This window comes from Aspergillus japonicus, assembly GCF_003184785.1.
Source record: "Aspergillus japonicus CBS 114.51 unplaced genomic scaffold BO86scaffold_96, whole genome shotgun sequence".
Taxonomy (NCBI): Eukaryota; Fungi; Ascomycota; class Eurotiomycetes; order Eurotiales; family Aspergillaceae; genus Aspergillus; species Aspergillus japonicus.
In genome coordinates this window covers 1-27773 of record NW_020291733.1, presented here as the reverse complement: position 1 = coordinate 27773, position 27773 = coordinate 1, and the positions used below count along the sequence as shown (strand labels likewise).

Below are 27773 nucleotides of genomic sequence, written 5' to 3'. Positions count from 1 at the left end.
GAAATGACGAGCAAGTTCATGGTCGCTGGTAAGTTATATAGGGAAAGGAAGAGAAAAATAAGCACGCCATAGGATTTGGAAGTGCAACACGCTCGCCACGCTAACTCACGGTGACTATCTTGCAGCGGTAATATCTTCATCGAGTGTTTGGCTCTAACCCGATTCCGACGCCGACACCGCGGCGGTTGTTGCACGCCCAGCCCTAGAGCTTCTGCAAGATAAGCCGCAGTCAGAATGTTTTCCATTGTATTAGTTGCCAGCAGGCACCACTTGAAATCGTGTCTTGGCTTTGAAGGAATAGGTGATGGATGACAGTCTGGATCCTGGGGTGTTGAGTTACTGCGAGGATTCGTGAACAAAGCGACAAGCAATCAGTTACAGTGAGATTATGGACAAGTAAATCGACAGTCTGCACAGTAAGCCTGGGCCTAACCACAAGAGTCGAACAGGTGCAATGGTATTCTTGAATTGCTTGGTTGTATGTCCAGGGATTTGACTGGTAAGGTTGTAAGATTATGCGCCTCTAGAAGCTCAACCATCTTGATGAGCACGAAGCCTGTCGCCTATACAGTGATACTGGTAGACTTTGTACTTCTGTGGGATCGGGCGACCACTACTGAATTTATCCTTAAAGGCCATTGCGTAGAGGCGGATCCTGGCCGGAACCCCAGGGACCAACCGGGAATTCGTCAGGAACAGACACCTTATCTAGGTCGGTAACGAACATTCGAAAGCAAGCGCAACGCTACGGGCGCAAGAAGTCAATCAACCACGACGAGGAGAGGTTTGTCCTGGCAATAGCTGGCATTTAAGCTGGCTATGTTATCCCTTTGAGGAGACAACTCCATCAGCTTGGCACACGGCATTCCCACCCCAGATTCGGCGCAAGAATCAAGAAATCCGGAGTGTCAGATGACGCAGGCGTCAGAGGTGAAGGGCCATGCATCCCTTGCGTGGCTGCCATAGTGGAGGGGAAGGGAATCACGTGCACTACACATGGGCCGATCGGGCATTCCGCGTGAGATCAGAGGTAAACCGGGGTCAACTGCGTCCCTGATCCGATCGGATCAACTCGCGAGCCTCACGGAGGGAATGAGGGGATCCCGGGCGAAGAAGTCCATCCATGACAACGGCCACAGTGATATGATAAGTTAATATGGGGTGATCGCCGTAGCCACCAAGTGACTAAGCTGGATAAAGCTTCGGGCTCGATCGGGGGTCAATTGCATCAGCCCATGCAATGCGCGAGGGGTTGGCGGAGGCTGGGAGGCATCGGGCCGTGATCTTGTGTGTGGTCCAGATCGGCTGGTGATGGTATGCTCGTATCAGCAGCTTCATCTGATGTTCAATTAGCTGTGGCTTATCCTTTGGAGGGAGAGGAGGAAGAAGGAAGAGAAGAAGGTTGAATCGATAATAATAGCGGCGGTGAAACGAAAGGCGGGCGGCAGAAGAAAGCTAGCCGAATTAGGCGGGGATTGTTTTGCTCGGCCAAAACATCCTACTCTACTTTAAACTCTTCATTAATTATTATGACTGCTGTTGCTGCTGCTGCTGCTGCTCCTCCTGCCAACAACTCGCCTTCGGCAGCAACTAAACCACCACTAACTCCACCCACTTTTACCCCCCCCCCCCAACAACCCACACGAATTCTCTTCTCCTTCTGCCTCGCTTATCCATTTCCTCATCTTCTTTTCTGCCTCACCCTGACGGCCTTCTTTTCAATTTGCGATCCGTGGCCGGCTGGTGCCATCATGCTTCAGAACCTCCTGGAGCATCGCAATGCCATAAGTCGCCCTCCTTTCCATCCGCCCCTCGAGTGCCGCAACTATGACCTCCGATAAACAATCCCATGGCCACCTCGCCAAACCCCTAACCCCCGCCCTCAGTGCATCCTTCCATCGCACCCAGACTAAATCTCCTTTGACTCCTCGACTAGCCACACCAGGCGGATATCGCACCCCTCACCGGTCGACCCCCTCCGAGCATCCCTCCTCGGCCCCTGGTCGGCGGGAGCCGGAACCCTCCCTCCTCAGTGCCAACGTGACCCCTCGATCCGGTTCCCGCGCCAGCAGAAGAGACGGATCGACTGCTTCGCCGAATAACCACTCCTCGAATGGGACGAGTTCACTACATGTGTCCTGGGCACAACCCAGCGTGGCTCAGGGGGGCCCTCAGGGGCGGTTCCGCACCGAGCGGAGCCCAGTCCGGGGAGGCATGCTCGAACCCCCGAAGGTTGCCCGAACCAAAACAGTGACTGGAGAGCCCAACCACCTCGCACGACCTCATATATCCTCCGAGAATGCTTCTGCATCTCCTATGTTTTTCCACGCCAGTGATGCCCGATCCACGATTTCGTCATCCGAGACGACCGAGGTCCGGCCCAGATTGGCGGGCAAATCGGCCTCCGCGACCACATTCGTCTACGCAAACGGACAAGAGGAGCGACAAGCGCCGATGAGTGATATTGGGACAGGACCTACCTCGTACAAACGTCGATCGCTCTCGCGCTCTGTGGTTTCGTCCAAGCCTGCCTCTCCCTCACCGCGACTACGACCCGCTCGGGTGAACTCAAACCCCCGCCTTTCGGACGGTGTTGCATCTCAGGTCAGCTCACAATTGGAAGAGCCCCTAGAACCCAGTGTACCGCCTCAGAGCCCTCCATTGAGCACCATCTCCGCCCGACCCGGTCCCGCCGTGCGCCACCTCAAATCGTCCAGCGTGGACTCAGCAAACAATGGTGCCCCTAATGGTGCCCCACTTTCCATGCCTCACCCCCACAAAGAAGGCCTTCGACCCAGCCCTTTGATCATATCTCCCTCCGAGCCCAAGCTCGACACCAGCACTATAGCCACCGACCCGTTGCCAGGTCTTCGTCCCCGTGTCTTCAGCAATGGATCGATCGCATCGGTAGAAACCCATGGCTCCGGAATGCAGAGCCCGTCTAAGTCCGAAAGCGGTGGTCAATCTTCCAACGGGGTGGCGCTGAATGCGCGGACCGAGCGGAAGATTCTGGACCTGGAAATCAGTAATTCGTCGCTGCTGGCCATCAACCGAACCCTGGAGCGCGAGATGCGCAAGCAGAACGCGGAACTCCGACGATACCGACGCCTCAGCCGCTCGGGACGGTTGTCCATGGCGCAGTCGTCTCGGTCCGTGTCGGCCACGCTCTCCATTCACACCGAGATTGACGAGGCCCCCAGCGAGCGGTCGTCGACCCGGTCATCGCCGCAGGAACTGTCGGACTTGAGCGACGAGGAGGATTCCATGGTTGATTCAGGCGTGCTGAGCCCGGCTGACTCTCAGGTTGACCCGGAGGGAAGCCACCGTACACGGGATGAGAAACGGTTCCTGCTCGACCTGGCCAAACACCAGGAGCTTCTCGCCGACAGCCAACGGATGAATCAGAGCCTGAAGCGGTGCCTGGGGTGGACGGAGGAGCTCATCAAGGAGGGCCAGCGGGCGCTCGAGTATCGAGTCCACGTGAACGATGTGCAACTGGGCGGCCGGGTACTCGCGCCCGAGGATATGCATGACCCCAATGACCCGGAGTACGTGGTGCCTGCACTCCCGAGCCCCAGCACCTCTGGAGATTTATCCGACGGGCCGCGATCAGACGAGGAATTTTCTGAGGAGGAGCTTTCAGACGAGGAGCTCTCCGACGAGGAGCCGTCCAGCCATTGACGATGAGCTGTCCGCACAAGCATTCTTTCTTCTACTTAATACTTAATATTCTACCCTGGCTTTGATTGCAGCATTATACGGAGAGAGCGTTTGTCGACCCCGACTAAAGCTGGCATTTAGTCTTTTTTTGTTTTAGTGTGTGTTACCAGCGATAGCGATAGATTGATTTGTGTTGGCCGGCTGATCAGCCACTTGCTCTGGTACTGTTGCTGTTACTGGTACTGTTACTGTTACTGTTACTAGATACCCCAGCGTTTAGACTTTATCCATAGAATCGAGATCGAATGGATTCATTCTACATCTTGCGTTTGTCATCGTTGCATACTTCCACAATCCCACTTCCACCGCGTCTCACTTCTAGATGAACTCATCCAAACAATCCTCCCTCCACCTCTAACCTCCTCACCACCACACACCTCCTTCCAAACAGAACCAACTTACACCGGCCTCCCATCCCCAACCTGCCCATGACTAGTAGTTCCATTCCCCAAACACGCCCTCTCATACTCCGCCAACCTGACCATCTCCCCGACACCGCCCAGCAACCCCTCCACCAAACAAAACCCATCCCCCGCATCAGCACACCCACTCACGCCCCCCAGCGGCACCGTCCGCCCATTCAGCACAAACCGCACCCAATCCTCCGCCTCGACGACCCCCTTCACTGCCGGATTCTCATACAGCGTCGCGCCCCCCAACACCTTTTTATGGGCGACAGGACACGACCACACCTCCGCCACCAGATGCGCCCCGAACGGCGCCACCTCATTCAACCTGAACCGTCTGGGCGGCGGCACGCTCACGTTGCCGGGCAACCCATGCGGCCCGAAGTTGAAGTACTCGACGCCCAGCGCGGCGAGCACGGAGACGATCACGTCGTCGTGCGACATGTCCATGTACAGTTGCTGATGCAAGGGAAAGGTTTTCGGGGAAGAGTCGTAGGTGAGGTTGATGTTGGCGGCTTGCGTGGTGATGAGGCTGTTGTTGAGGCGCGCGGCGAGCTCGAGCACCCACCCGAGGCCCTGGGCGCGGCCGGACGCCGAGCCGAAGCCGTAGTCGCCGTAGAATTGGAGGTCGAGGGCGTAGGCGAAGATTTCCCAGTCGGCCGCGGTGAACAGGGGGCAGAAGGCCGAGCTGCCGAGGACGGCGGTCTCGTAGGGGCACAGGTTTAGCATGCTGAGGATGTCGAGCGGGGTGAGCGTTGCGGCGAGCTGCGGGGGGAGGTAGGGCGTTAGGCGGTGCAGGATTGTCGGGGTGGTGATGTTCAGGAAGGTTTCGGCGGAGGTGTCGCTGGGCTGGGGGGTTAGTTTTTTGTTTGATTTGGACTTTTGGGGGTATATGGGGGATGGGTGTAGTAGGGCTGGCTGGCTGGCTGGGGCGGACACTCACCCCTCGTACTGCGCCTCGGGGCACGTCGCTGCTAGGGTGTTGTTGTAGCCGCTTGTCTCGGGGATGATCACCAGGTCGTATTGGCTGGCGGAGTTGTTGGCGTTCGTGCTGCTGAAGAATCCACCTTTTGAGGTCGCTCTTGTCAGTACACTACCATCAGGGATGCAGCTGGCAACATTCGTGTAAGTGGAAGGGAAGTGAAGTACGCACTCAACCACCACCGCGCGCTCTCGAGAATCCGCGCCTGCCCTGTCGTCCGGAAAATGGGCTTGGGCCGCTGCGTCCCATTGGGGTACACGTTCAACGACGGATCCCAGTCCGCGAGACCGGCGGGGGCGCGGAACAACGGCCGGCCGTATTTGTTCCAGAAGTTGGCCCCGGACGTCGCCTCGGTGGCCGCGCCGGAGGGCAGCAGGAGATCCTCGCCCATGAGGTACTTCCAATCATTCAGAAAGGCCAGCGGGCCGGTGCCCAGCGTCTCGTTGGGGTGCTGCAGGCTGTAGTTCTGGAGCTTCTGCGCAAAAGCCTCCATGCTGAGGCCGTCCAGCGCATACGGCGTCGGGTACCGCTGGGCGTGGCGGTGCAGGACGTGCACCTGCGAGAGCTCGCAGCCCAGCGGGACGCCGGTTGAGACGTTGAAGCCGGGTCCATCTTTGTAGGGGCTCAGGTTGCCCCAGTATGCGGTGATGTCGAAGCCAGCGGGGAGGGCGGAGCCCGTCGGTGCGGAGGCTGCGGCGGATGATGATGTGCTGGGCAGAGCGGCCGCGCTGGCGCCCAGGGTGGCCAGGACCACCTGGGTGGAGGAGAGCAGCATTGAGGAGGGGATGAGGTTCAGAGCCAGGAGGAGCAGGCCGAGGGTTATGAAGAGCGAGGCGCGGGTCGTACGATGACACAGTCGGGGAGCTCTCGGAGTCATCTTGCAGCAAAGCGGGGGGAAGTTAGGGTTATATACCGCAGTCCATAACGGGGCGGGCGGGCGACGCAGGAAGGATTGTGACGATCAATGGAGTCAATGTCGGACAAAAGACGCGGAACTCCGCCGTATCAAGGAAGCAGAAACTGGTTACATTCCAGCTAGACGACCAACAGTGGGGAGGAGGAATCCCAACACGGTAGCTGGTCGCGTGCGGGGGACCTTGATAGGAGATAAATTATTTAGACTTGGCACTAGTTGCAGATGGATGGGCTGTGGACTCAGTGGTGGACTCAGTGGACTCAACCCAACCAGAATCATCCAGTCCCTGGGAGCGGGAGCGAGAAAGACGAAAAGCTTATCAGGCAAAAGCCCCGATGTCGGGAGGCTGGGAAAGCTGCAGGCACAACGGCTCAACGAGGTTGGGAGGTAAGTCTCACTATTTTTATCATCTGACCATGGTGCATCAAAACCACCCCTACTCTAAGTACCGCGTCACTTCCTCAAGCAAAAGCAATCTATTAAAATCCATCTAAGTATGGGTGGGTCACATCGTCGGTGCGCGTGGGAAAATCAAAATACCAGTCGCTACAGAGAAACATCCCATATCCAACCAAGTATCCCGTCGGAGCCAGACGGCCTTATACTGGGACAAAATCAATACATATGCATAAGTAGAACTAAGCAGCAGTGGCCTCGGCCTCCTCCTCATGGTGGTGGTGGAAATGCCCGTGCTTGCCCTTCTTCTTCTTCTCATCCTTGCCCTTCTTCGTCATTGACTCGGCCATCAACTGCTCGAATGCCATAAAGTCACCCTCCTCCTCGGGGTCACGTTCGGCCTGTGGTCCAGATTAGCTTTCTTATAATTGTTTAAGTAGAGAATAACCCACCTTGGAGTAGATGTTGCCCGCAATCACCAAAGCGTGGGCGCGCTCCACACGCTTGTCCAGCTTCACGCGCTTATCGCCGAGCACCTGGTCGCAGACATCCCGCAACACGCTCTGGATCTCGAACTTGCTGCCACGCCAGGCGGCTGCCAGGATCTTACCAGTCACCTTCTTCTCGTACTCGGCCTTCTTCTCGTCCGTCCAGTCCTCTCCGCCGCGCTCCTCCAACTTGGCCATCTCCTCCATCGTCATCTGCGCATCGATGGCGGTCGAGATAGTCGTCCAGGTCTCCTTGGCGAGAGTGCCCTTGTCCTTCAAGCGCGAGAAGAAGCCGGAAATACCCAGGAACTTCTGCGACTTGAGGAAAGAGGTGGCCTTCTGCACGTAGGTGGCGCCGATCGCGTGCAGGATCTCCAGACCGAACGACTCCATCTTCAAGTTCTCCACCTCCAGGCGAATCTTCTCCTCGAAGGCGCGGGTGACGTCCGCGCCCTTGTCGGTCTCCGTCCACACGCTGATCTTGTCAATCAGCTTGGTGGCCAGGGTGTTGACGCGCTCCTCGCGGGCCTTCTTCCGTTCCAACTCATAGGCTGCCAGCCGCTCCTGTTGTTCCTTCGACAGACCCTTCTTCTTCTCCTTCTTGCGCAGCTCCTTCTCTTCCTGAGACAGACCGGCTGCCTCCATGCGCGCTTCCTCCTCGGACTTGTCCATGATGGCCTGCTGGCCCATGAAGCGGCGGGGCGTGCTAGCACCGGAGCTGGACGAGGTGGGCGCGGCGGGCTTCTCCGCGGCGGGCTTCTCGGGTGCGGCGGCCGGGGACTCGGTCGCGGTTGGTGTCGTACCCTCGGCAGAGGCGCGAGCGGCTTGTTCCTCATCGTGGATGTTGAGTTTCTCCTCGGCGGAGGCGGCCAATTCTTCCTCCTCCATCTGTTGCATGGTGATATCCATTGTCGCAGTCAAGTCCTTCATGAGCGAGATCTCACCGATGAGATCGACAAACGCACTGCCACCGAAGATCATGCTGAAGAATTCCGCGGGGTCCTCTGGAAAACCACAGTCAGTGCTGCCCGCGTATCTTGTGCCATCGTCAACTTACCGAAACCGCCGCCGGGGACGGCATCCTCCTTGCCAAACTTGTCGTAGCGTTTGCGTAACTCTTCATCGCTGAGAACTTGGTAGGCTTCTCCAATCTGATCAGACCCGGGCAGAATTAGTATCAGCGTGGTTATGTCTCGAGGGGCTTTCTCACCGCCTGGAAGCGCGCATGTGCAGTTTCATCGCCGGGGTTCTTATCTGCCAAGGGGTCAGTTCGCTCGAGGGCTGACAAGACAGCGGCACGCGGACGAACCAGGATGGGTGACGATAGCCAGCTTTCGGTAGGCCTTCTTGATCTCCAGCTCGGTCGCAGTGGGAGGCACGCCGAGGGCGTCGTAGTATGTAGTGTCGACAACCATGGTGGGATGGAGCAAAGCTTTTACCCGACCACGCGAGGGATGATGATTTGGCTATCAGTTTTGGGCTGCAGCAAGAACAGCCAGCGGAGAGGGAGGGAAGGGATGCAGCCGTGGGTCTTGAGGCGGGTGAGGGGAGTTGACGGCCACCACACAAGATAAGGTCTGTGGAGGCAGAAGATCAACCAGTTGTATCGGTTGTAGAGTCGTTCTGGTCTATTTTTTCAAGATTTCAAGAGAAAGGCAGATGGATGCCTTGCGACGACCCTTTCGTCATGGCGGGGGAGCGATCGATGTTTTTTTGGTCTCCGTTGCCGCAGAGGTACCGTCACGTATGGTCATCCCGGGTCATGAAGACCCGCTCTCCGCCCAATCTCAGCCGAAGGATGCGGTAAATACCGGGTCACAGCCCGCCGGGGCTCATCGGGGCCAGTCAGAGGCGTTGTTTGGTTGTTTGCATCTTTGCACCGCTTCTTCTCTCTTCTTTCTCGGCGCGGGAAAAATGAATTGCCTCGTTTGGTTCGGTTTTCTCCTCTTCGCTTCTTCCTCTCCATCCACCACCACCTTTTCTTCCACCACTGTTTTTTTTCTCCTCCTTCTTCTCTTCTTCTTCTCCTCTTTCTTCTCTCACTCTCCCCTCCCTCCTCCCACCCCCTTTTTTACGCCCAATTTAATTTCCCTCTTCCTCTCTCTCCCTCTCTCTCTCCCTCTCCATCCTCTCCATACTCTCCCTTTCGCATCCCTCCTTCCTCCCCGTGTTTCCCCTCCACTTCCGTCTCATCTTCTCCGCGTCCCCTTAGCTACTGAGGCTGTTTGGCTCATAGCTGTCTGTACATTATTGTACCACGATTGTCATTTCAATCTTCTGGGTTCCCGTTGATTCGGTCACTTGACTCACTACTGTTTATCCTGCTTGTGCCGTTGACTCTATAATAATCCCTACCTCACGTTGTCAACCTGGCTTTTCACCAGTCGTAATACCCCGTCGCTTTTTTCAGTTTTCACAATGGGCCTCGCTTCGAACATCTTCTACTACACCTTTCACCCCTCAGAATTGAGGTCGATAGTGCAATGGTTAGTACTGGCTCACGTCCTTGAGCGGTGATGATGGGTCGTGTGTTTGTGCCAACGCTTACGAAGGGGTCCGTGCCCGTGGTAATAGGAAAGTCTGGCACTCACCCGTTCACGAACGCAATGAGAAGGACGAGACCGAAACCCAGAAGGCCTGCTTCAAGTTCCTCGACTTGACCAGTCGCAGTTTCAGCGCCGTCATCAAGGAGTTACATCCCGAGTTGCTGCTGCCGGTCTGCATTTTCTACCTGGTCCTGCGCGGCTTGGACACCATCGAAGATGACACCTCGATTCCCCTGGAGACCAAGGAGCCTCTCCTTCGCGGCTTCAAGGATTTCCTCGAGCAGGATGGTTGGACCTTCACTGGCAACCGCCCCGAGGAGAAGGACCGTGAGCTGCTGGTTCAGTTTCACAACGTCATCACTGAATTCAAGAACATGAAGCCGGCCTATCAGGCGATCGTGAAGGACATCACCGACAAGATGGGCAACGGTATGGCCGACTACTGCCGGAAGGCGGAATTCGAGGACGCCAGCGTCAAGACCACGGCCGAGTACGATGAGTACTGCTGGTACGTGGCGGGCCTGGTGGGAGAAGGCTTGACGCGTCTGTTTGTCGAGGCCGAGTTTGCCAACCCGGCTCTCTTGGAGCGCACCCGTCTGCACAAGTCGATGGGTCTCTTCCTGCAGAAGACCAACATCATCCGTGACGTCCGAGAGGACAATGACGATAAGCGTCGCTTCTGGCCCAAAGAAATTTGGTCGAAGCACGTCACCGACTTTGATGATCTGTTCAAGCCAGAGCATCGTGAGGCAGCGCTTAATTGCGGCTCCGAAATGGTCTTGAACGCATTGGAACATGTGGAAGACTGCCTGTTCTATCTGGCTGGTCTCCGGGAGCAGAGTATCTTCAACTTCTGTGCCATTCCGCAGGCTATGGCTATTGCCACCCTGGAGCTTTGTTTCCGCAACCCGGCGATCTTCGAAAGAAACATCAAGATCACTAAGGGTGAGGCGTGCAAGCTCATGTTCGAATCCACCCAGAACCTGCGGGTGCTGAGTGACACTTTCCGTGTCTACGCCCGACGGATCCACAAGAAGAACACTCCCAAGGATCCCAACTTCATGAAGATCAGTCTGATCTGCGGACGGGTATGTTCATTACCCCGTTTTTCCAGCGAACACGTACTAACAGTGTGCAGATTGAGAAGTGGATTGAGACGATCTTCCCCACTCAGTCGGCTGAGGTGGCCAAGCGTCGCATCACCGGCGAGATGACTGAGGCAGAGCGGAAGAAGAGAGAGGAGGAGGCTGACACGCGCCAGGATGTGTGCTTTATGATGGGCCTCATGTTGGTGATTGTGGTCATCGTCTCGGTTGTTATGGTATGTGCCTCTTGTTCTTTCACATGATTGTTTACTGACTGTTGTAGATTGGCACGGCTTGGATGTTGGGGGCGCGGTTTGATCTCGCATGGCAAGAGCTAAGGAAGGGCAACTTCCGGCCGCCCGAGAATATCCACGAGCTCGCCCACCAGGAACTGTAGCTTGTTCCGACATCTTCTACGGAGTTACGACCTGTCTTGATACTTACTAGTGACCGCGGCTGGCTCATGTTCTATACCTTATTTCGCCGCCATGACCGCCATATTTAATACATTGACCTCACACATTCTCTTTTTTAGGTTCACTAGCACGGATGTCAAATTGCAATCCAGCCTGTCCATGACTGTGGTTGTGCCGAAGAAGTGCTGATATTGAAAAGAGAAATTCTCGCCCAGCGACGTACTAGATGTGTGTCTTGCAACTTCACTGTTGCGATGGCAAACATCCATTGAGGACCTGGAACATACTGTAAACATAGCTAGTTCTTGAATTGATATATCTCTGCAACTCGTTTTCCACCTCGTAGTTCATATGCTATTCCAAATTCTGCTTCCTGATCTTTGCGGTAGTGAACCGTGCTAACTACTTTCAGCACTGTCTATGGACTGGTATTGGAGATCTTCTGCGGACGGGATTTTCTATAAGCCACTGATTCTATTCCAGGCTCTAAACGGGTTTAGTGTGCTCCGTACAGAGTACTGTCCTTGAGTCGAAGGACAAGAAAAGCGGTCAGTGTCGGAGTAGCCTCCGCTCGGGTGCTTGAATTCCTATTCTGCCGATAATCAACTCCAGCCCAGTTTTTCCAGACCGCTCAGCCCACGGAACTAAGCCCAACTTATTTTATCCAAGCCGCCCCACAATCCCGGTCCCTGACGGACGCCCTCAACTGCCGAAAGAAAGCCTCTTGTAGTTTTTTCTCTTATCCAACCGCATCAGCCCCCATACTAATCACAATCCGAATCCCAATCCCAATCCACAAATCATAGTCATAATCAACAATCGTTTGCTTACAATTGCTGACGGCATCTTGGCAACGAAACCCCCCCCCATGCGCTTCATTGCACGCATATCTTCCGGTTGTTGCCTCACTCGCCCTGCTGCCGGCCACTTGCCCAGACCATTCCAGTTCCTCCCCGCCCGCGTTTCTTTTGGAAAGTGGGAGTGTGCTCCTTATCGACGGATAACGTTCGCCACCATGCCGCCTGCTGCTGCGCAATCTACACCCGATCCCTCCGAGCCCAGTGCGCAGCCCGCGGCAGCGGAAGCGAAAGAGGAGGCGGCCGCTCCCCTCCCGCCGCTCTCCGCGAAGGAGTTTCGGGTCTACAATCGGTTGGCGGAGCATATGGATCAGTTTGTATGTTTCCCCCCCCCCCCCCCCTTCGAACCCTCATGTTTATCCTGCGGGAGGAATGTGCATAGCATTTTGCATCCGTCTATGAATGGCTATTATGGTTTTCGTTCACCCGCTGCCCGTGGTTTTACGGTTTTACTGGGTTCCTGGGTTCCTGTTCTCCCGCCCCGCTGCATTCATATGTACACAGTATCTATACAACCCTACATATATGTTATGTATCCATCCATCAGCACCAACACCACGCCACACTTATCCCCCCACCCCCTCAAATCCAACACTAACTCCAAGACAAAAGCACACCCACTTCCGCCACACCTACACAACCCTGACAACCGCCTGCGACGCCACCCAGACAAAAAAACTCCCCCCAAAAGCCCTCATCGCCCGGGGCCTCGAGTTCTGTCACCACCTCACGATGCACCACACCATCGAGGAGCGGCACATCTTCCCCGTGCTGGCCCGCCGGATGCCCGAGTTCCGGCGCGAGCTGAGCTTGGTCGGCCAGCATAAAGTCATCCATCGGGGGATGGATGCGTTGGAGGCGTATCTGGAGGGGTGTCGGCGGGGCGAGCGGGATTTGGAGCGCGGGGAGGTGAGGCGGTTGCTGGAGGGGTTTGGGGCGGTGCTTTTCGCGCATTTGGATGAGGAGGTGGAGGCGTTGCGGGCGGAGAATATGAGAAGGTATTGGAGTGAGAAGGAGATGGGGGGGTTGCCTATGTAATCTGTTTATTGCATGGGGGAGGGAGGGGGTTTGGGTGGATGGTTGAGGTATAGATATATTTATATATAGCTTAGAGAACATAGCGGAATTGCGAATTCTGTATACACACGTCAGCTAGCTTGAACGGTAGCACAGAATTTTTTGAGCAGGCAAAGGAGCAGCAAGCAAGCAGACATACCTCGAAATCCGTCAGATCGGCCATCACCTCTCCTCCTTCGTCCCCTCCGCTTCCAGCAGTGGTAACAGCGAACTCGCGCTGGCGATTCCTCCGCGCCAATAGCACCCGCAACATCCCCGCAATCACCATCTGACACAACGCACACGCCAGGATCAACTTGCACCCGGTCGCGTACACGGGCGCCTCGGCGGCCAGGAACGCGTGCGGGCCGATGATGTTCCCGATGCAGTAGGCCAGGAACACGAAGGCCGTGGCCGTGACGCGCTTGGTGTAGCCGCCCATGTTGCTGGAGGGCATCTGCAGCGCGAGGACGAGCGAGGTCACGAAGGATCCGACCTACCCTGTGGTCAGCGTGGTGCTTCCGCGGGGTTGTCAGTTGATGGGGCGGGCCACTCACGATGTAGTATCCGAACAAGACGCCGTAGCGATTCGTCCGCGGCAGCTTCCAGAGCAGGCAAACTCCGGTCACCGTCGGGATGAGATACACGGCCATGATGACCGTGCGGATGTTCTTGAAGCGCGAGGAAAGGTACGTGCCGGACAGAATGAAGAAGACCTGGAAGGCGCCTTGGGGGATGCTCAGGACCGTGGTGAGCAGCGAGCTGGAGACGAGGCCGCGGATGATGAGTTTGCCGAACTGTTTCTCAGGTTTTAGTATTTGATGTCGTTGACCTGTGAAACAGGAGGTGAAAGACGTACATTGGCTACACCCCCGTTGACGGTCTCATTCAGAAGAGTGAACAGGAACAATAGCCAGACTTGCGGGTCGACGAGGGCTTCGCGGATCTGGTACCACTTGATCGAGCGGTTGAGGATACCCTGGGCCCTTCAGTTAGCGAGCGACTAGCTCTGGACATGAAGACAGGATGGACGGACAGTGTGATTCTGCTTTCCGCGGCCAATGAGCATGATCGTCTCTTCCACGGAGAAGCGTTTCGAGGAGAGGATACTGTTCGGGAGAAAGAGTAGCATCAGGATTCCCCAGAGGATGGTAGCGCCACCGCAGATGAGGAATACAGCGCGCCAGACGGGAAAGCCGTCCATCTGGCCGATGCCGTAGGTGATGAGTCCACCAACCTTCCCAGCTAGTGAGTCTCAGATCAATAGTAGACATCTCAAAGGCCAACATACCATCGACCCCACCCCGTTACAGCAGTAGAAGATCCCGGCGCGGAAGGGCTGCTCTTGACGAACATACCACATGCCCACAATCATCATGAAACACGGAGTGATTGGCGCTGCGACGTCAGCGGTGTTGGCGTGTATTATAGAGGAGGAACATACATTCAAAGCACCCCAGCAAAAACCGACACACAGCCATTCCCGTGAAGTTATGGCAGGCCGCGGTGATCATGAGAATCGCACCCCAGGCAATTCTACGCCTCGTTAGCTTGCTCACATTCGCGTCTCAGCGATACACTCACACGAAACTCGACACAACGGTGCCGATCGGCAGCCGCTGTGCAATATAACTGGCCGGGTATTCCCAGAACAGATACCCTGGCCCGTCAGCGTCCCACAGCATACCACAAGGAGAGCGCAATACCAAAGTAGAAGATACTGGCAAGCCAGCTGTACTGGTTACTGTCGATATGGGCATCGGTGAACAAGTCAAACACCGCACTGTACGATAAGGCCTGTGCAGACTTAGCATGACGCCATTGTGCAAGTGGGAGAGACGCACCTGCTTGTCGATGTATTGAAGACAGTATGTGCCGCACATGAGCGGGAGCAGGATCAGATCAATGCGTCTTCTCAGCTTCTTCGTCCGGACGGGGTCGTCGAGCATGGCCTGAAGTTGTTCGTGGGAGACGCCGTGCTCGTGGAGGAAGAGCTCGGCTTCGTCGAGCGAGGAGACCTGGCCGACTTCCACATCGTCGGGTTTGGATACATGTATAGGAGGGAGCTTCTCCTTTTCCTGGTGCTTGACAGTTCCCTGGGGTAGGTTGTCCGCCATTTGGAAGGATGTGTGATCTTTCTTGATGGCTTGCTGAAAGACTACTCGCGAAGTGAGGGGTGCCTTAAATACTCCCAAGACAACCGGCCTCGACCTCGACAGCTTTCCCTCTATTGTTATGAGATAAGGTGCTGGGAATGTCCATCATAGTTGCTCGAAACATGGCTTTGAACCCTCTGATCATTCGAGACTTGGTCGGTGGAAATCGGTTGCACCCAGCGCTGATAAGCGTGGTCAACAACCCGGACAAAGCTGCCGAATGCAGTGTTCTCCACGAGAGAGGACCGATAACTGCCATCTTGAACGCAGTCAACATTCGATAAACGCTCGTGACGAAGTATATCTCGGAGAGTGTCCGAGATAAGAGGAAGGATGGAGGTGGAGAAGCAGAAGATAAGATTGAGGGTGGGTGAGGGGGAGGAGGGGGGGAAAAGGCAAGGCGGGGAAAGCGATTGATAGCGCTGTCGGCACGCAAAAGTGGTCGCCGATGAGGAGATTCCTCAATCCCCAATAAGAAGGACCGCGTTCGGCATCTCCATCGAAAACCCGGATGTTATCACTTCATACGTTATACTCTCTACCATGCTAAGTGTCAGACCTTTTGTCCTGGCGGCACTGCCAGTGATCCTACTACTGTTTGTGCAACAGCCATCCAGCAGCACCCAACAGCTCCAGACGCTCCTGGCCTCGTGGCTGCCCGCATCGCTCCACAACGCTATCCTGCTGAATCGACCCCGCGTCGCCCTCTCCCAGGGCACGGTCGTGGGCACCACGTTGACAGACACCTTGAACCACCCGGTCGACGCGTTCCGTGGGATTCCCTATGCTCTCCCGCCGGTGGGCGATCGCAGGTTCCGTCGGGCTGTTCCTGTCAACGCTTCGGACGAGTTGATCGATGCCAGTCGTTATGGGCCACGGTATGTTTTCAGTGGAGCATGCAGTGCACGTCGGCTGATGGTTCGGCAGCTGTCCTGGCAAGCAATTGCTGCAGATCCCCGGTGACAGCGGCAGCAGCGAGGATTGTCTCACGGCGAACGTTTTCCGACCCCAGGGTGTGCACGGCAAGGACAAGCTCCCTGTTGCCGTCTACGTCCACGGGGGCGCTTACAATCGAGGATCAGGTAAGACACTCTTCCCGGGATGCATGAACGAACAACTGACCAGCCCAGCCTCGATGCACAATACAGCGTCCATGGTGGGCTGGGCCGACGAGCCCTTTGTCGCGGTCAGCTTCAACTACAGGTAAATGCATGCGCCCCGGCCAAACCCTAACGCAATGCATCTGACACAACCCAGAATCGGCGCCCTCGGCTTCCTCCCCTCGACCACCACCGCGAACGAAGGCATCCTAAACCTCGGCCTGCACGACCAACTCCTCCTGTTCCAATGGGTGCAAGACAACGTCGCCAGCTTCGGCGGCGACCCCTCCCAAGTCACGCTGATCGGGCTCTCAGCCGGCGCACACTCAGTAAGACCGACCCACAGCCCCTTTCATCATCCATCAAGTCAAAAAGACTAAACCACCGCAGATCGCCCACCACATCATGAACACCGACCTGCAGCACACCTACTTCCACCGCGCGATCATCGAATCCGGCGCCGCGACCTCGCGCGCCGTGCACCCCTACCACGCCGCGCTGCACGAAGCGCAATTCCGGGAGTTCGTCACCGCAGCAGGCTGCGAGCCGACCCTCTCCCTCTCCTCGCACGACATCCTGACCTGCCTGCGCGCCGCACCGTCCGCGACCATCACCAACGCCTCATTCACCGTCTTCGACCACTACAACCCGTCAGTGCGGTGGGCGTTCCAACCCGTCATCGACAACGACCTCATCAAGCACCGACCCATCGACGCCTGGCGCGCCGGCACCTGGAACAAGAACCTCCCGCTCCTCACGGGCTTCAACACCAACGAGGGCACGTACTACGTCCCGGCCGCGATGGCCACATCGGACGAATTCACCGCGTTCTTCCACGCCCTCCTCCCCGCCTTTACGGAGGACGACCTGCGGACCATCGACGCGCTCTACCCGGACCCAGCCGTCGACGCGACGTCCCCGTACGTCGAGACGCGGAATCTCAGCGTCGGGGAGCAGTACCAGCGCGTCGAGGCCGCCTACGGCCACTACGCGTACGCCTGTCCCGTGCGCCAGACGGCGCGGTTTGCGTCGGCCGGGCAGCGCGCGCCCGTGTTCCTGTACCGGTGGGCGTTGAATAAGACGCTGCAGGGCGGGGCGAACCATGGGGACCAGATGGCGTATGAGACGTTTAACCCGGAGGTGCGGGCGATTTCGGCGGCGCAGGAGGAGGTGGCGGGGACGTTCCATGCGTACATCACGTCGTTTATTGTGAGGGGCGATCCGAATGCGGTGCAGGGCAGGTTTGCGCGCAGACCGCGCTGGGAGCCGTTTGATGGGTCCCAGAAAGCTGGGAGGAGGATTATGGTGCTCGGAGAGGGGAATGATGAGCGTGCGGGGGGCCGGGGTATCGGGGTGACGGCGCAGATGGTTGATGATGAGTGGAGTGGGAAGGAGTGTGAGTTCTGGTGGACGAAGAGTGGTGTTTCTGACTGATTGCGGGAGATAGAATTGCCTGTGCTGGGTGTGGAGATGGGTTGTATAGTAGATGATGCTATTTGCCACAGAATAAAATAGTATGGAGCTCACAGGTTTTGTTGGTTAGCACCCAAATCCGGGTCGTGACCCCCATTGTCTCTGTACTGTTCTGAAAGAAATGTCTATCTAAAGGTATATTCATCCAATTAAAAGTTGCTGGTATGGAGAAAGCCAAAAGGGGTATATGTGGTTGTCTATAGTGTATGACTCGCAAAAGAGAAGGGATGGTGCGCAAATGCTATTGTAAACAGGTTGGATTCAATTTTCCAAGGACCAGCCGAGGAATCAGGGTTGAAACCGGACAAGACAATCTGCGGTGCCGTGACGCCTCACCATGAGCTCAACACGATGCATTTACAGCATACGTACGCTGAACGAGTCAAGAAAAGAACAGTTTCTTCTGTCGCGGATCCGGCGACTCCTGTCCGGGTGGTTTGCGCTTGCGTGATTTGGACGCAGCCGGCGGGGTTTCTTCACGGACATGCTCAGTGGCACCCTGGACCGCCTCTTTGATGGTCTGCTTGGAGAGACAGTAGTCGACATGGTCATTGAAGATCCGATCATCAGCCACCTGTGGTTTCAAACATATCGGGCAATCCCAATACATCGGGGCTGTATTATGAGCAGGCTTGCTTTCGCCATCTGCTGATTCAGAGACCTCCTGGCTGAGCTTCTCAATCTCGTTCATCTCGTCTTGCAGCTCCTGACGCGCAGCCCTTTCAAACGCTTCTTCCGCGCCGATCTCTTGGTCGGAATTGTTGTTGGTAGACGGCTCCGCAGCTGGTTTCGGCCGAGGGGCGACGCCGAAGAACTCGACGCCGACTTTCTTGGTGCTCACGAGGTTGGTGCAGCGCAGACCCAGCAACCGCAGCTTCATGTCAGGGATCTCTTTCTCCAGCTTCTCCAGCATCGGCAGGGAGAAGGCATAGAGGTCCTTGGCGGTAGATACCGCGCGCGAGGGCTGACATTGCCGCGAGAGGACTTCGAAGGTAGCCAGCTTGACCTTCAACACCAGGGTGCGACCTTTGAACTCTGTCCGCGCGAGGTCCTTCTCCAACTCCTCGGCCGCCGACCATAGCTTCGCGCGCAGCTCCTCCTTACCGCCCAACTCATGAAACGTGCGCTCCGTGCCCACACTCTTCCGCTCATAGTTCTCCACGGGCTGGATCTTCGTCCGCCCCAGGCCCAGAAAGCACTGCATGAGAAAGTAAGCCGCCTTCTCCCCGAACAAGCGCGCCAAATACGCCCGCTGCGGGAAGATATCCCCACAGGTCCTGATGCCGATCGCCTCCAGCTCGCGCTCAAACACGCGGCCCACGCCATTCACCTTCCGCACCGGCAGCTCGCGCATGAACTCCATGATCGCCTCTCTTTCGCGTGGCACGCAGAACTGGCCGTTCGGCTTATTCCGATTCGAGGCGATCTTGGCCAGCTTGGCATTGGCGGCGATGCCCGCCGAGACCGAGACGCGGGTCTCGGCCAGCACCTCGGCGCGCATGCGCTCGACCGTCTCCTCGGCGCCGACCGCGTTTTCCGCGCAGTAGGCCGTCAGGTTGAGGTAGGCCTCGTCGATGCTGGCGCTCTCGAACAGGGGGTCGTAGCGGGCGAAGACGGCGCGGATCTCCCGCGCCTTGGCGCTGTACTTGTCGTAGTTCATGGGCAGGCAGACCAGCCGCGGGCAGAGCTTCATCGCCACGAAGGAGGCCATGCCGCTGCGCACGCCGAACTTGCGCGCCTCGTAGTTGCAGGTCGTCAGCACGCCCTTGCCGACGGCCATGGGCACCGCCTTCAGCTCCGGGTGGTCCAGCTCCTCGACCGCCGCGAAGAAGGCGTCGCAGTCGACGTGCACGACGTGCTGCGTCAAATCCCGGGTCAGCTCCAGCTCCGCGAGCAGCTGGTCCGCGCGCCGCAGGTCGGCCGAGAGGTCGAGTGTCTCGAGGTGCGCCTTCTCGCGCAGAATGCGCGCGATCTTCGCCGTCAGCACCTTGTCGCGGGTCTGCTCGTGGTTGAAGAACTTGGAGCCCTTGGAGGCGTTGTAGATGATTTCGGACACCTGGAACCGGACCAGACGGCTCAGTATGAAGCCGGCAGAAAGCGAGGAGCCGGGGAATTGCTCACCTTCCGCTGATCCACGGCATCCTGACCGGCTTTGGTCAAGGAGGGTCCAAGCAGTTGATATTTGAGGGTTTCGAATTTATCGTCTGCATCCCTGTTGTTGTTGTTGTTGTTGTTGTTGTTGTTGTTGTTGTTGTTGCTGTCGGGACGCTCCTCGCCCGGAGGCTCCATTTTTCGTGTCTGAAGAGTAAAGTGATGATGACGTTTTCCGCCGGCCCCCGCGAAGCAATTATTACCCAAAGTGGGTAAAGCTGCCACTGCCGACGCCTGCGCACGTGATCACGCGTTGGTGTGTTTATTGGGTTTCCCCGCGGAGGCTCTCACGTGCAATGTTGCCGCCGTCATTCTTTCAGCCGGTTATCTAGCCTTCTTTCTGGCGTGCAAGCAGCTGGTTCCATCCATTTGCCCATGTGGATCCTTGAGTCTGACGGCGATTTCCTTGAGGGTGTGTCTTGTTTACCTCACTTGGGCCAAAACGAAGGCTAACTGTTTCGCAAAATAGGGAAGCGCGTATGGCTGCGCCCGGGGAAGAAGTATCTGTTCGGACGGGCTAGAGAAGATGGAGGTAATTATGCTTGCCATTGTGAGAAGGTTGCGGATTGGATGCTGATCATGCCAACAACTGGAGTATAGTAAGACATGCCATTGCAAACAAAACAATCTCGCGGAAGCATCTCTTGATCGAGGTCTCACCTGTCAAACCGGGCGATGGGGTGCGTATTGCGGTTCGATGCTGGGCAACTTCCCCGCTGACCTCACTGGGTGTAGGCACATCTCCACACCAAGTCAGAGATAATCGTTACCGATCTGGGATCAAAGTTGGGCACCAAGCTTGACGGTGAGAAGATAAGTGGGGGTACGAAGTTGGAGGGCCAGGACCACGAGCTGAAACTGGGGCGTTATGAGTATATGCTGCGGTGAGAATGGGCACTCTATTTCTGTCGCTGAATGCAGCTAATATCTATCCTTTGACATAGGATCAAATGGTGTCCCACGGTGCTGAGTTTCTCCTTCTCGAGCAAAGAGCTCAAAGCCAGAGACCCTCTCGCACGCGTACGCTCCCGACTCGAAGACCTCGATATTAAGACGATCATACCCTACGTGGTCGACAAGACGACGCACGTGGTTCAGAGCAAACGGAATACAGCGAAGGGCTTGCAAGCCTTAGTGAATGCCAAGCACATCGTTCAGGATACCTACGTGGACGCCCTGGTCTACGCTGCGACTCCCAGTGACCTGGACAGCCCCGAGTCCTTGTGCCCTCTTGAGGCTGACTTCGACTCGGCATGGCCGGACCCAGCCGGGCATCTTCCTCCCCCGGGAAAGGAAACGACTCAACGGCCCAAAGAGGCCTTTGCGCCCAACCCCGCCCGCCTCAGCATTTTCGAGGGGTTCACCTTCGTTTTCGGCGATGCCACACAGATGGAGAATCTAGAAGATGCCCTGACCAATGGCCAGGGAAAGGTCTTACTATATCAGATCGAGGACGGAGTGACTACAGCTGAAGAATTTGCGCAGTTCATGAGGAACGCTGCGGGGAATAATGGATTTGGAAGTCAGCGAAATAGCCCTGGCGGCGTGGTGCATGTTCGGTACCGTGCCAAGGGTCGCCATGAGGAGTGGTCCCTGGAGCTCAGTAAACAGATTGCGCTGCTGACCGAGCAGCGTGTGGTTGAGCAGAGTGAATTCCTGGATGCCATCCTGGGTAACAATGCGGCTCCGCTCTGTCAACCTCTCCTTGAGGAGGCCGATGCTAGCGACGAGGCAAACGCAGAGCCTTCTCCACAGCCTCCTCCAGGCAGCGCGTCGAGCGAGACAGTTCCTGTCGTGGTCTCACAGCCGTTGGAGGAAGCAAGTCAGCCGCCCGCACGAAAGTCCAGGCCTCGTGTGCGGGGGTACGTAAGTAAGATGAAGACATTTGATGACGGCTTTGACATCAATTCCATTCCGGTTCATGCGCCAGAAGAAAGCTTAGCGATGTCTCCTCCTCCGATGGAAATCGAACCTGCGTCCGTCCAGGAGTCGCAGCAGCAGAATAGCTTGAACGACGAGGAAAATATCGTCTCTAGTCTACTGCCAGGTGCTGCGGCGATGAAACGTCGACGTACTGAGACCATTCGACAATCTGTAGACGATGGAGCGCCCCAGCCCAAGGAGGAATCCCCTCGCAAACCTAAGCGTCAGAAACTAGATGTGCTCGAGGCCGCCCGACAGCATCGGGAAGCCGAAGAGGATGCCCAGCGTCGGCGCCGGGTTGCGGACGAGGCATCTCTCCAGGACTCCTTGCAAGAGGTGGATATCGAAAAGCTCAAAGGACTTGCTATTGTGGAGGAAATGGACGTCAAGCCGCGCAATGTCGATGCGGAGGATAGCCGCTGGAACGATCGCTGGAACGGGCGCAAAAACTTCAAAAGGTTCCGCCGGAAGGGAGATCCTAGTCAGCCGCGCTATCGCATCCAGACCGTCATAGTTCCTTTGGAGGAGGTCACCCGGAAGGAATTTGGGGTGGGCGATCATTACTGGGTGAGCAACAGTCATCGATCGACCGAGGCCGCCGTGGCAGAGAGCCCTCCAGAGCCAACGATGACCCCGAGCGGTACGGTGGCGTCTCGCTCACAGTCCCTAGCGCGCACAGACTCGGAGGTGGCTGCGCCTCGTTCGCAGAAACGAACGCGAGAAGAGCGTGAGGAATCCGACAGCGATGATGAGCTTCGCTTTCGGTTCCGTCGCCGGGGCTGATGCTGAAAAATGTGGTTCTATTCTTCGTGTATATAGCTTTCATCGTGTCTGCAGGTCTTTCATTGCAGGTCTCGTTTTGTGCATGGGTTAGCGCTGATACTCAAAGTATGAATATTTCTTATCTGTTTATCTGTGTATGAGTACTCCGTACTGGACTAGTTAGTACCCGGATTGCTTAGTGTTGAGTGTAAGTAAAGTGTGAAATTAAAGATGCGGCCAGATGTGGGGGTGGGAGGAAAGGAAAGGGAAAAGTGCAAGGAAAGAAGATCCACCCTGCGGGGAAAAGCCAACTGGGACTTTGGGTCCTTCTTATCGATCCTGTCCACCAAGTGTTGGGCACAAGTGAAGCAAGTTGAGTTGATGTGTTGGATGTACAGTAGTTACATCCGGTGATGTGAAGATCTCAGGTGATGGATCCGACTCAAACGGGGAGAGAGAATCGATCGGACGCTAGGTGCTTTGTGCTGGCACTGCCTGTGGTCCTCATTGCAATCTTTATCTATCCAAAAGCGAACGATATGGATTACAGATGATATGGTGTATCCCGATATAGCATCATTTGGTTTCATTTATTGTGGACAGGCTGGTCGATTTACTTGAAACAGACAGGCCGATGGAGGAGATCCTGAGGAGATGATGTAAACAATTTCATCGTATCCAAGTAGACTGTAAACAGTCGGGAATGGATTAGGTCATGGTATGAGCCAGTAGGAGGAGCGGGAGAGTGAGCAGGAGAGTAAACGGAGTGGTGTGACATGGAGGTGTTTGTATTGATGGTGATGGTGATGGTGATGGTGATGGTGCTACTAATGGAAAGAAAGAAAGAAAGAAAGATCCAGCCAGTTTCGGGGTGGTTTCAACTTTCCCATCCATCCTGAAAACCTGCCAGGAAAATCTCCCCATCATTTGTCCATCTCTCCTGCTGTCTCTCCCCGTCTGTGGTTTTCTTTTTTTCCTTTTTTTTTAAAGTTATTCCCTTCCCCCCTCTTTTCTTTTTCTGCTCGTCTTCTCGTCTTCTCGTCTTCTGTTTCCCTTTTTCTTCACTCGATACGGAGTACCCCTTCACCAATTCCAATTCCACCCTGTCTTTCTCCTCTATACCCTCTCGCCTGGTTGCGCTCGTTTTTGCTTACCTCTCTGATACCCTCGATCTCGATTAACATCTTCTAATTAACCTACCCTAGTATCTACTTGCACCAGCTGCCTGACGGCCTAACCGCCGGTTATCGACTGAACAACACTGCTTGCTGCATCAACACCGCCATAGACCACGTTGGCCGATCAACCTCAACTTCAATTTAACAGCCTTCATTTTTCCCCCGATCTGAAAGGAAAAAGCCATCATCCGCTCCCGCTATTTTTATCCTTTTTTACGGTCGCACACGAAGAACCCAGTTTGTCTTGGTCTGACGAATCCCGCAGCTTCCACCTGATCACTCAATACTTGTGTGAAGGAAAAGGGAAAAAAAAACACAACTTGGTCCCTCCCCTCATCTTTCAATCTCTGCTCTGGAAACACAGAAGTATTGAAAGACTAAGATCGACTCTTCCCTGTCGCCCGGCGTCGATAAGCCTAACGATTTCACGACTACTGATTTCTCTCTCCCCTGCTTGGCGTTCTCCGGGTGTTTCATGCTGCTTTCTTTTTTTACCATTTTCTTGTTTCCCTTGTTTCTCTGAATCCTCGCACAATCACACCCTCCGCCCGTCATGATTTCGACGCTCCCTCCCCCTCGTCCCGTGTCCGTCAACTCGCTGGCCAAAGCGTCGGTCTCGACCATCCTTCCCTATGCCAAATCGAACCGGTGTACCAGCGCGGAGATCCAGTTTCCCGAGGGACCCGTTCCCTCCGCCGCGGTGGGGCTCGTCGTTTGTCCCCAGAGCCCGGTGGATACCGAGATGGAGGGTACTGATAGCAAACCCCCGATAAGCGTTGAGACACTACCACAGTCCAGCCATTCCGCGATCCAGTTCGAAGATCTGCCCATCGAGATCCATGAGGCGATTCTGGACTACCTGTTTGGGGAACGAGCATCCGCCTTCACCACTTGCACCTGGGGCAAGTCCGCGCGCAGTTGGAACCGGTCGTTGCGTCATCCCCGTCGAAAGGCGCTATCGAATCTATCGCTGATAACCCGGGTGTGGAGAGAATTGGTGCAGGATCGGATCTACCGCCATAGTCAGTTTCTGTTCTTTTATTCGCAGGCTCTTGGATTCGTTCTGATCGGGTTACAGTCAAAATCAAGGGCACCGCAGATGAGTTGGCGGCAAGCGCACGCTGGTTCCGGGCGCACCCCCGTCTCGCCCCTTTTGTCCGCCATGTGGAGATTTGGATCCCGGTCTGGGGGAAACGCGCGACCAGGCAGTTTACGCAGCAACTCCCCACGCGGCGGTTCAACAACGAAGACGTGGGGTTCGCCGACCCGGCCGCCTTGCAAAATGCGATGGTCTGGGACGATTCGGACACCAACCACGGCAGTGACTATCGATACCACTATGCCAGCCACAATGCCACCCTGGAAGAGATGTTCGCCCACGTGCAGACCTGCTTCCCGCAGGCGCGCATCCTGACCCTCGAGGGGGGCCATTGCAAGCGGCCGCCGATGGTGCGCCATTTCCGGGACGATCCGTGCGGGCACTCGGGGCTGCGGCGCCTCCCCGTGCTGCCGGACATCCAGACTTTTGTCATGCGGGGGGCGTGGAACATCATGCGCGACTACCAACACTGGGCCAACATGTCCCAGGCGCTGCCGGGCGTGCGCGAGTGGCACTGTGCCTACGCCAAGCCCAAGATCGAGGGCTACGAGACCATCGCGGAGGTGCTGGCGCGGCTCTCGCCGTCGTTGGTGCATGTCAACATCAGTTTGGAGGGCTTCTACAACAAGGACACCTCGCAGACCGGGTGGACGCCCGACGGGATCACGCCGCCGCACCTCTGCCGGCTGCTGGGCGAAGCGGCGCCGCGGCTCGAGTCCCTGGCGTTCACGGGCAAGGTGTGCGCCGGGCTCTTCCAGGCGACGCGCGGCTTCATGGCGACGTGGCCGGCCAAGTCCCGGCTGAAGTCGCTGGACCTGGTGGTCAAGACCTGCTGCCGGGAGAAGAAGAACGTGCACCCGGGGCTGGCGTTCCTGGACGATTTCTCGGGGATCACGAACCTCCACTTCATCCGGTCGTTCGAGAAGCTGGTGCTGGGCGCGGTGCACAGCCTGCAGCTCCACTCGCGGCTGGACTACATGCGCATCCGGTTCATCGACCTGGACTCGGCGTGTCCGCCGCTGAATCCGTACTTCCAGCTGGTGGAAGGCGAGTGTACGGGCCTGTGGAGCGAGCGGATCCTGGAGGCGCTGCACGAGGCGCGGCCCGAGGCGCACTACGTGGAGCTGTCGGATGGGATCTATCCGCAGTACGGACACAATCGGCAGATCGTGGGGGCCGTGTATCCCCGCACGCGGCCGTTGAGCATTCATGCGTCGACGTACAAGGTGATAGCCGATGTTTCCAAGCCGTAGTTTGGGAGGGTGATCATGTCGCTTAATGACCGACTGTTTGTAGCAACTGCTGAGATTTCAAGATAGTATAATGTTACATTCTACTGAATGACCATGAGTATCACCACTTGACCTGTGACTGGTGGCATCCGCACGATCCATCCAGCTTCCATCCTTAGCGTAGCTCGCCCTCCAACGCCCCAATATCCTGCACAATCACCCCGAGAATCCACACATTCACCGCGAAGAACCCCAGCGACGCCACAAACAGCCCCGGCACGAAGGTCGACCGCCCCAGAAACTCGAGGTTATACCCTTGCTGCAGCCAGAGCGCCTGACATACGGAAATGTGATTAGCACGATCCTGGGGGCCTGTAACAGACGACAGATCATCCCGAAGCACCGGTGCATCCCACCCCCTCTACCGAACCAGAACAGAAAGGAAAGGAAAGAAAGAAAGAAAGAGAGATACACACCTGCGCAACCACCCAGGCGCCCAACGCCCCCACCCCGAGCCGCGGCCGCCGCACAAACGACGAGTCCGGCAGATACAGCGGCAGGAAGATCAGGTACCAGAGGAAGTACTGCCCACACACTAGATTAGCACCGCATGCAAGTCCAGCAAAAAACCAAGGGCAAGGGCCAAGGGCAAAAAGGTAAGGAAACATACCTGACTCGTACAGACTTTGTTGAACGCCACGAACGCGAACGTCTGCGCCAGCATCGTCCCCGTTAGGGACTTGCGGGCCAGCGCGAGCGGGATGACGAGCACGGAGAGGAGGAGTTGCGGGAGGAAGGCCCAGCGTTCGATGCTGGCCCTGATCGCTATCGCACCGGTGGTGCTGGTGGTGCTGGTGGTGCTGGTGCTGGCAGCGGTGGCAGCCGAATCATACAGCAGAGACGCATAGACCGAGAAGTTGTGGCGGTGGTCGACGCGCGTGAGGTGGTGGAGGAAGGTGTGGTGCAGGAAGGGCCAGCCGTAGTGGTGGTACATGAGGGCGTTGAGCGCCAGGAAGGTGAGGAGGGCGGTGGTGGTGAAGGTGAGGCGGGCGGGGGTGAGTTCCTTGCAGAAGTAGTAGAAGAGTCGTAGTCCCAGTCCTTTCTTCTGTTGTTCTTGTTGTTGTTGTTTCTGGTTTGGGTTCTGCTGGTTGTGGATCTGCGGTGGTTGTTTCTGCGGGGTCTGATGCTGGTCCAGAACCAACAGAACCGAAACCCCATACACAAACGGATAGATCTTAACGTGCACGCCGACCCCCAGCACGATACCGGCGGCCACCACCCTGCCCATGCGCTCCTTCCCACGCCCATTGCTGCTAGCACCCCCGAGAACCAAATGCACCAACAACGCCGTCAAGAACCCCAACAGCCCCTCCGAACTGCCCCGCGTACTGATATTCGCCACCATCGGATTCAGCAACCACACGCTGGCGTACCGCAGCGCCGTGGCCTCGCGCAACCCGCGGTGCGCGACCAGCGTCCGCGCCAGCAGCCACCCCGCCGCCACGTCCGCCACCGCGAACACGACCTTGCCGAAGGCGAACCATCCCGCCCAGACTGTGGGGCGGAGGAGCCAGGCCAGCAGCGGGGTGTACCGGTAGGTGGCGCGGTCATAAGGACTGCTCCCCGCGGCGGTGAAGCGCGCCGCGTCGGTGAAGACCTGGTAGTCGATGTCGGTGTATTTGAGGGCGGAGTGGGCGTCTTGGTAGGTGCCGTAGAGCAGGAGGGTGAGGCGCAGGAGGAGGGCGAGGGGATAGATTATGGGGGGGGTGAAGATTGTGTTCTTTTGGGGTGGTGTTGGGGTGGTTCTTGGGGGAGAGGGTTTAGAGGAGG

The 27773-nt window shown here is 56.7% G+C and overlaps 11 protein-coding genes across 11 annotated transcripts; 6 read left to right on the top strand and 5 right to left on the bottom strand.

Annotated features, from left to right (window-relative positions):
* The first annotated feature begins 1578 nt into the window (after positions 1 to 1578).
* BO86DRAFT_393337 (uncharacterized protein) lies at positions 1579 to 3941 on the top strand. Its single transcript, XM_025672993.1, has one exon. The coding sequence runs from the start codon at positions 1828 to 1830 to the stop codon at positions 3679 to 3681; it is 1854 nt and encodes a 617-aa protein (XP_025522442.1). The 5' UTR covers positions 1579 to 1827; the 3' UTR covers positions 3682 to 3941.
* Positions 3942 to 4012: 71 nt separating this feature from the next.
* On the bottom strand, positions 4013 to 6155 carry BO86DRAFT_393336 (histidine phosphatase family protein). Its single transcript, XM_025672992.1, has 3 exons — positions 5281 to 6155; positions 5071 to 5194; positions 4013 to 4971 (listed from the first exon to the last, which is right to left on the bottom strand). The coding sequence occupies exons 1-3, from the start codon at positions 5882 to 5884 to the stop codon at positions 4119 to 4121; spliced, it is 1581 nt and encodes a 526-aa protein (XP_025522441.1). The 5' UTR covers positions 5885 to 6155; the 3' UTR covers positions 4013 to 4118.
* Positions 6156 to 6473: 318 nt separating this feature from the next.
* Positions 6474 to 8576, bottom strand: BO86DRAFT_372537 (DnaJ domain protein). The gene is made up of 5 exons (XM_025670351.1): positions 8219 to 8576; positions 8120 to 8163; positions 7967 to 8060; positions 6874 to 7913; positions 6474 to 6822 (listed from the first exon to the last, which is right to left on the bottom strand). The coding sequence occupies exons 1-5, from the start codon at positions 8322 to 8324 to the stop codon at positions 6664 to 6666; spliced, it is 1443 nt and encodes a 480-aa protein (XP_025522440.1). The 5' UTR covers positions 8325 to 8576; the 3' UTR covers positions 6474 to 6663.
* Positions 8577 to 8596: 20 nt separating this feature from the next.
* On the top strand, positions 8597 to 11280 carry erg9 (bifunctional farnesyl-diphosphate farnesyltransferase/squalene synthase; the record flags this gene model as incomplete). Its single annotated transcript, XM_025676867.1, has 4 exons — positions 8597 to 8616; positions 9484 to 10543; positions 10594 to 10776; positions 10824 to 11280. The coding sequence occupies 4 exons, from the start codon at positions 8597 to 8599 to the stop codon at positions 10935 to 10937; spliced, it is 1377 nt and encodes a 458-aa protein (XP_025522439.1). The 3' UTR covers positions 10938 to 11280.
* Positions 11281 to 12061: 781 nt separating this feature from the next.
* BO86DRAFT_271116 (hemerythrin domain-containing protein) lies at positions 12062 to 12851 on the top strand (the record flags this gene model as incomplete). Its single annotated transcript, XM_025667216.1, has 2 exons — positions 12062 to 12130; positions 12426 to 12851. Coding segments are annotated over 2 exons (495 nt in total), but the record flags the coding sequence as incomplete, so codon positions are not given.
* Positions 12852 to 12921: 70 nt separating this feature from the next.
* BO86DRAFT_413776 (putative MFS transporter) lies at positions 12922 to 15397 on the bottom strand (the record flags this gene model as incomplete). The annotated part of the gene is made up of 10 exons (XM_025674777.1): positions 14714 to 15397; positions 14576 to 14666; positions 14454 to 14529; positions 14314 to 14405; positions 14161 to 14267; positions 13906 to 14106; positions 13729 to 13848; positions 13427 to 13666; positions 13030 to 13365; positions 12922 to 12948 (listed from the first exon to the last, which is right to left on the bottom strand). The coding sequence occupies exons 1-10, from the start codon at positions 14984 to 14986 to the stop codon at positions 12922 to 12924; spliced, it is 1563 nt and encodes a 520-aa protein (XP_025522437.1). The 5' UTR covers positions 14987 to 15397.
* Positions 15398 to 15523: 126 nt separating this feature from the next.
* BO86DRAFT_451569 (putative extracellular lipase) lies at positions 15524 to 17565 on the top strand. Its single transcript, XM_025676866.1, has 4 exons — positions 15524 to 15903; positions 15953 to 16228; positions 16283 to 16454; positions 16516 to 17565. The coding sequence occupies exons 1-4, from the start codon at positions 15569 to 15571 to the stop codon at positions 17557 to 17559; spliced, it is 1827 nt and encodes a 608-aa protein (XP_025522436.1). The 5' UTR covers positions 15524 to 15568; the 3' UTR covers positions 17560 to 17565.
* Positions 17566 to 17746: 181 nt separating this feature from the next.
* Positions 17747 to 19893, bottom strand: BO86DRAFT_372523 (Y-family DNA polymerase). Its single transcript, XM_025670350.1, has 2 exons — positions 19720 to 19893; positions 17747 to 19654 (listed from the first exon to the last, which is right to left on the bottom strand). Exons 1-2 carry the CDS (start codon positions 19885 to 19887, stop codon positions 17981 to 17983), a joined length of 1842 nt encoding a protein of 613 aa, XP_025522435.1. The 5' UTR covers positions 19888 to 19893; the 3' UTR covers positions 17747 to 17980.
* A 231-nt stretch (positions 19894 to 20124) lies between these two features.
* Positions 20125 to 22455, top strand: BO86DRAFT_404543 (DNA damage response protein RcaA; the record flags this gene model as incomplete). The annotated part of the gene is made up of 5 exons (XM_025674022.1): positions 20125 to 20161; positions 20219 to 20281; positions 20350 to 20429; positions 20485 to 20633; positions 20694 to 22455. The coding sequence occupies 5 exons, from the start codon at positions 20125 to 20127 to the stop codon at positions 22453 to 22455; spliced, it is 2091 nt and encodes a 696-aa protein (XP_025522434.1).
* Positions 22456 to 23917: 1462 nt separating this feature from the next.
* Positions 23918 to 26025, top strand: BO86DRAFT_393330 (uncharacterized protein). Its single transcript, XM_025672991.1, has 2 exons — positions 23918 to 24634; positions 24691 to 26025. The coding sequence occupies exons 1-2, from the start codon at positions 24166 to 24168 to the stop codon at positions 25962 to 25964; spliced, it is 1743 nt and encodes a 580-aa protein (XP_025522433.1). The 5' UTR covers positions 23918 to 24165; the 3' UTR covers positions 25965 to 26025.
* A 93-nt stretch (positions 26026 to 26118) lies between these two features.
* On the bottom strand, positions 26119 to 27723 carry BO86DRAFT_383726 (glycosylphosphatidylinositol-alpha 1,4 mannosyltransferase I; the record flags this gene model as incomplete). The annotated part of the gene is made up of 3 exons (XM_025670854.1): positions 26119 to 26364; positions 26420 to 26527; positions 26614 to 27723. Coding segments are annotated over 3 exons (1464 nt in total), but the record flags the coding sequence as incomplete, so codon positions are not given.
* Positions 27724 to 27773: the final 50 nt, after the last annotated feature.

Bases quoted from the DNA above. Each gene is read 5' to 3' on its own strand.
- BO86DRAFT_393337 (XM_025672993.1), top strand. From the start codon at position 1,828: ATGACCTCCGATAAACAATCCCATGGCCACCTCGCCAAACCCCTAACC.
- BO86DRAFT_393336 (XM_025672992.1), bottom strand. From the start codon at position 5,884: ATGCTGCTCTCCTCCACCCAGGTGGTCCTGGCCACCCTGGGCGCCAGC. The intron at 5,195-5,280 runs GTGCGTACTTCA...CGACCTCAAAAG, and splicing joins GAGCGCGCGGTGGTGGTTGA to GTGGATTCTTCAGCAGCACG. The intron at 4,972-5,070 runs GTGAGTGTCCGC...CCCCCAGCCCAG, and splicing joins CCCGAGGCGCAGTACGAGGG to CGACACCTCCGCCGAAACCT.
- BO86DRAFT_372537 (XM_025670351.1), bottom strand. From the start codon at position 8,324: ATGGTTGTCGACACTACATACTACGACGCCCTCGGCGTGCCTCCCACT. The intron at 8,164-8,218 runs GTTCGTCCGCGT...ACCCCTTGGCAG, and splicing joins GGCTATCGTCACCCATCCTG to ATAAGAACCCCGGCGATGAA. The intron at 6,823-6,873 runs GTGGGTTATTCT...TCTGGACCACAG, and splicing joins CGGGCAACATCTACTCCAAG to GCCGAACGTGACCCCGAGGA.
- BO86DRAFT_451569 (XM_025676866.1), top strand. From the start codon at position 15,569: ATGCTAAGTGTCAGACCTTTTGTCCTGGCGGCACTGCCAGTGATCCTA. The intron at 16,229-16,282 runs GTAAATGCATGC...GACACAACCCAG, and splicing joins GCGGTCAGCTTCAACTACAG to AATCGGCGCCCTCGGCTTCC. The intron at 16,455-16,515 runs GTAAGACCGACC...AAACCACCGCAG, and splicing joins TCTCAGCCGGCGCACACTCA to ATCGCCCACCACATCATGAA.
- BO86DRAFT_372523 (XM_025670350.1), bottom strand. From the start codon at position 19,887: ATGGAGCCTCCGGGCGAGGAGCGTCCCGACAGCAACAACAACAACAAC. The intron at 19,655-19,719 runs GTGAGCAATTCC...GTCCGGTTCCAG, and splicing joins ATGCCGTGGATCAGCGGAAG to GTGTCCGAAATCATCTACAA.
- BO86DRAFT_393330 (XM_025672991.1), top strand. From the start codon at position 24,166: ATGATTTCGACGCTCCCTCCCCCTCGTCCCGTGTCCGTCAACTCGCTG. The intron at 24,635-24,690 runs GTCAGTTTCTGT...ATCGGGTTACAG, and splicing joins GGATCGGATCTACCGCCATA to TCAAAATCAAGGGCACCGCA.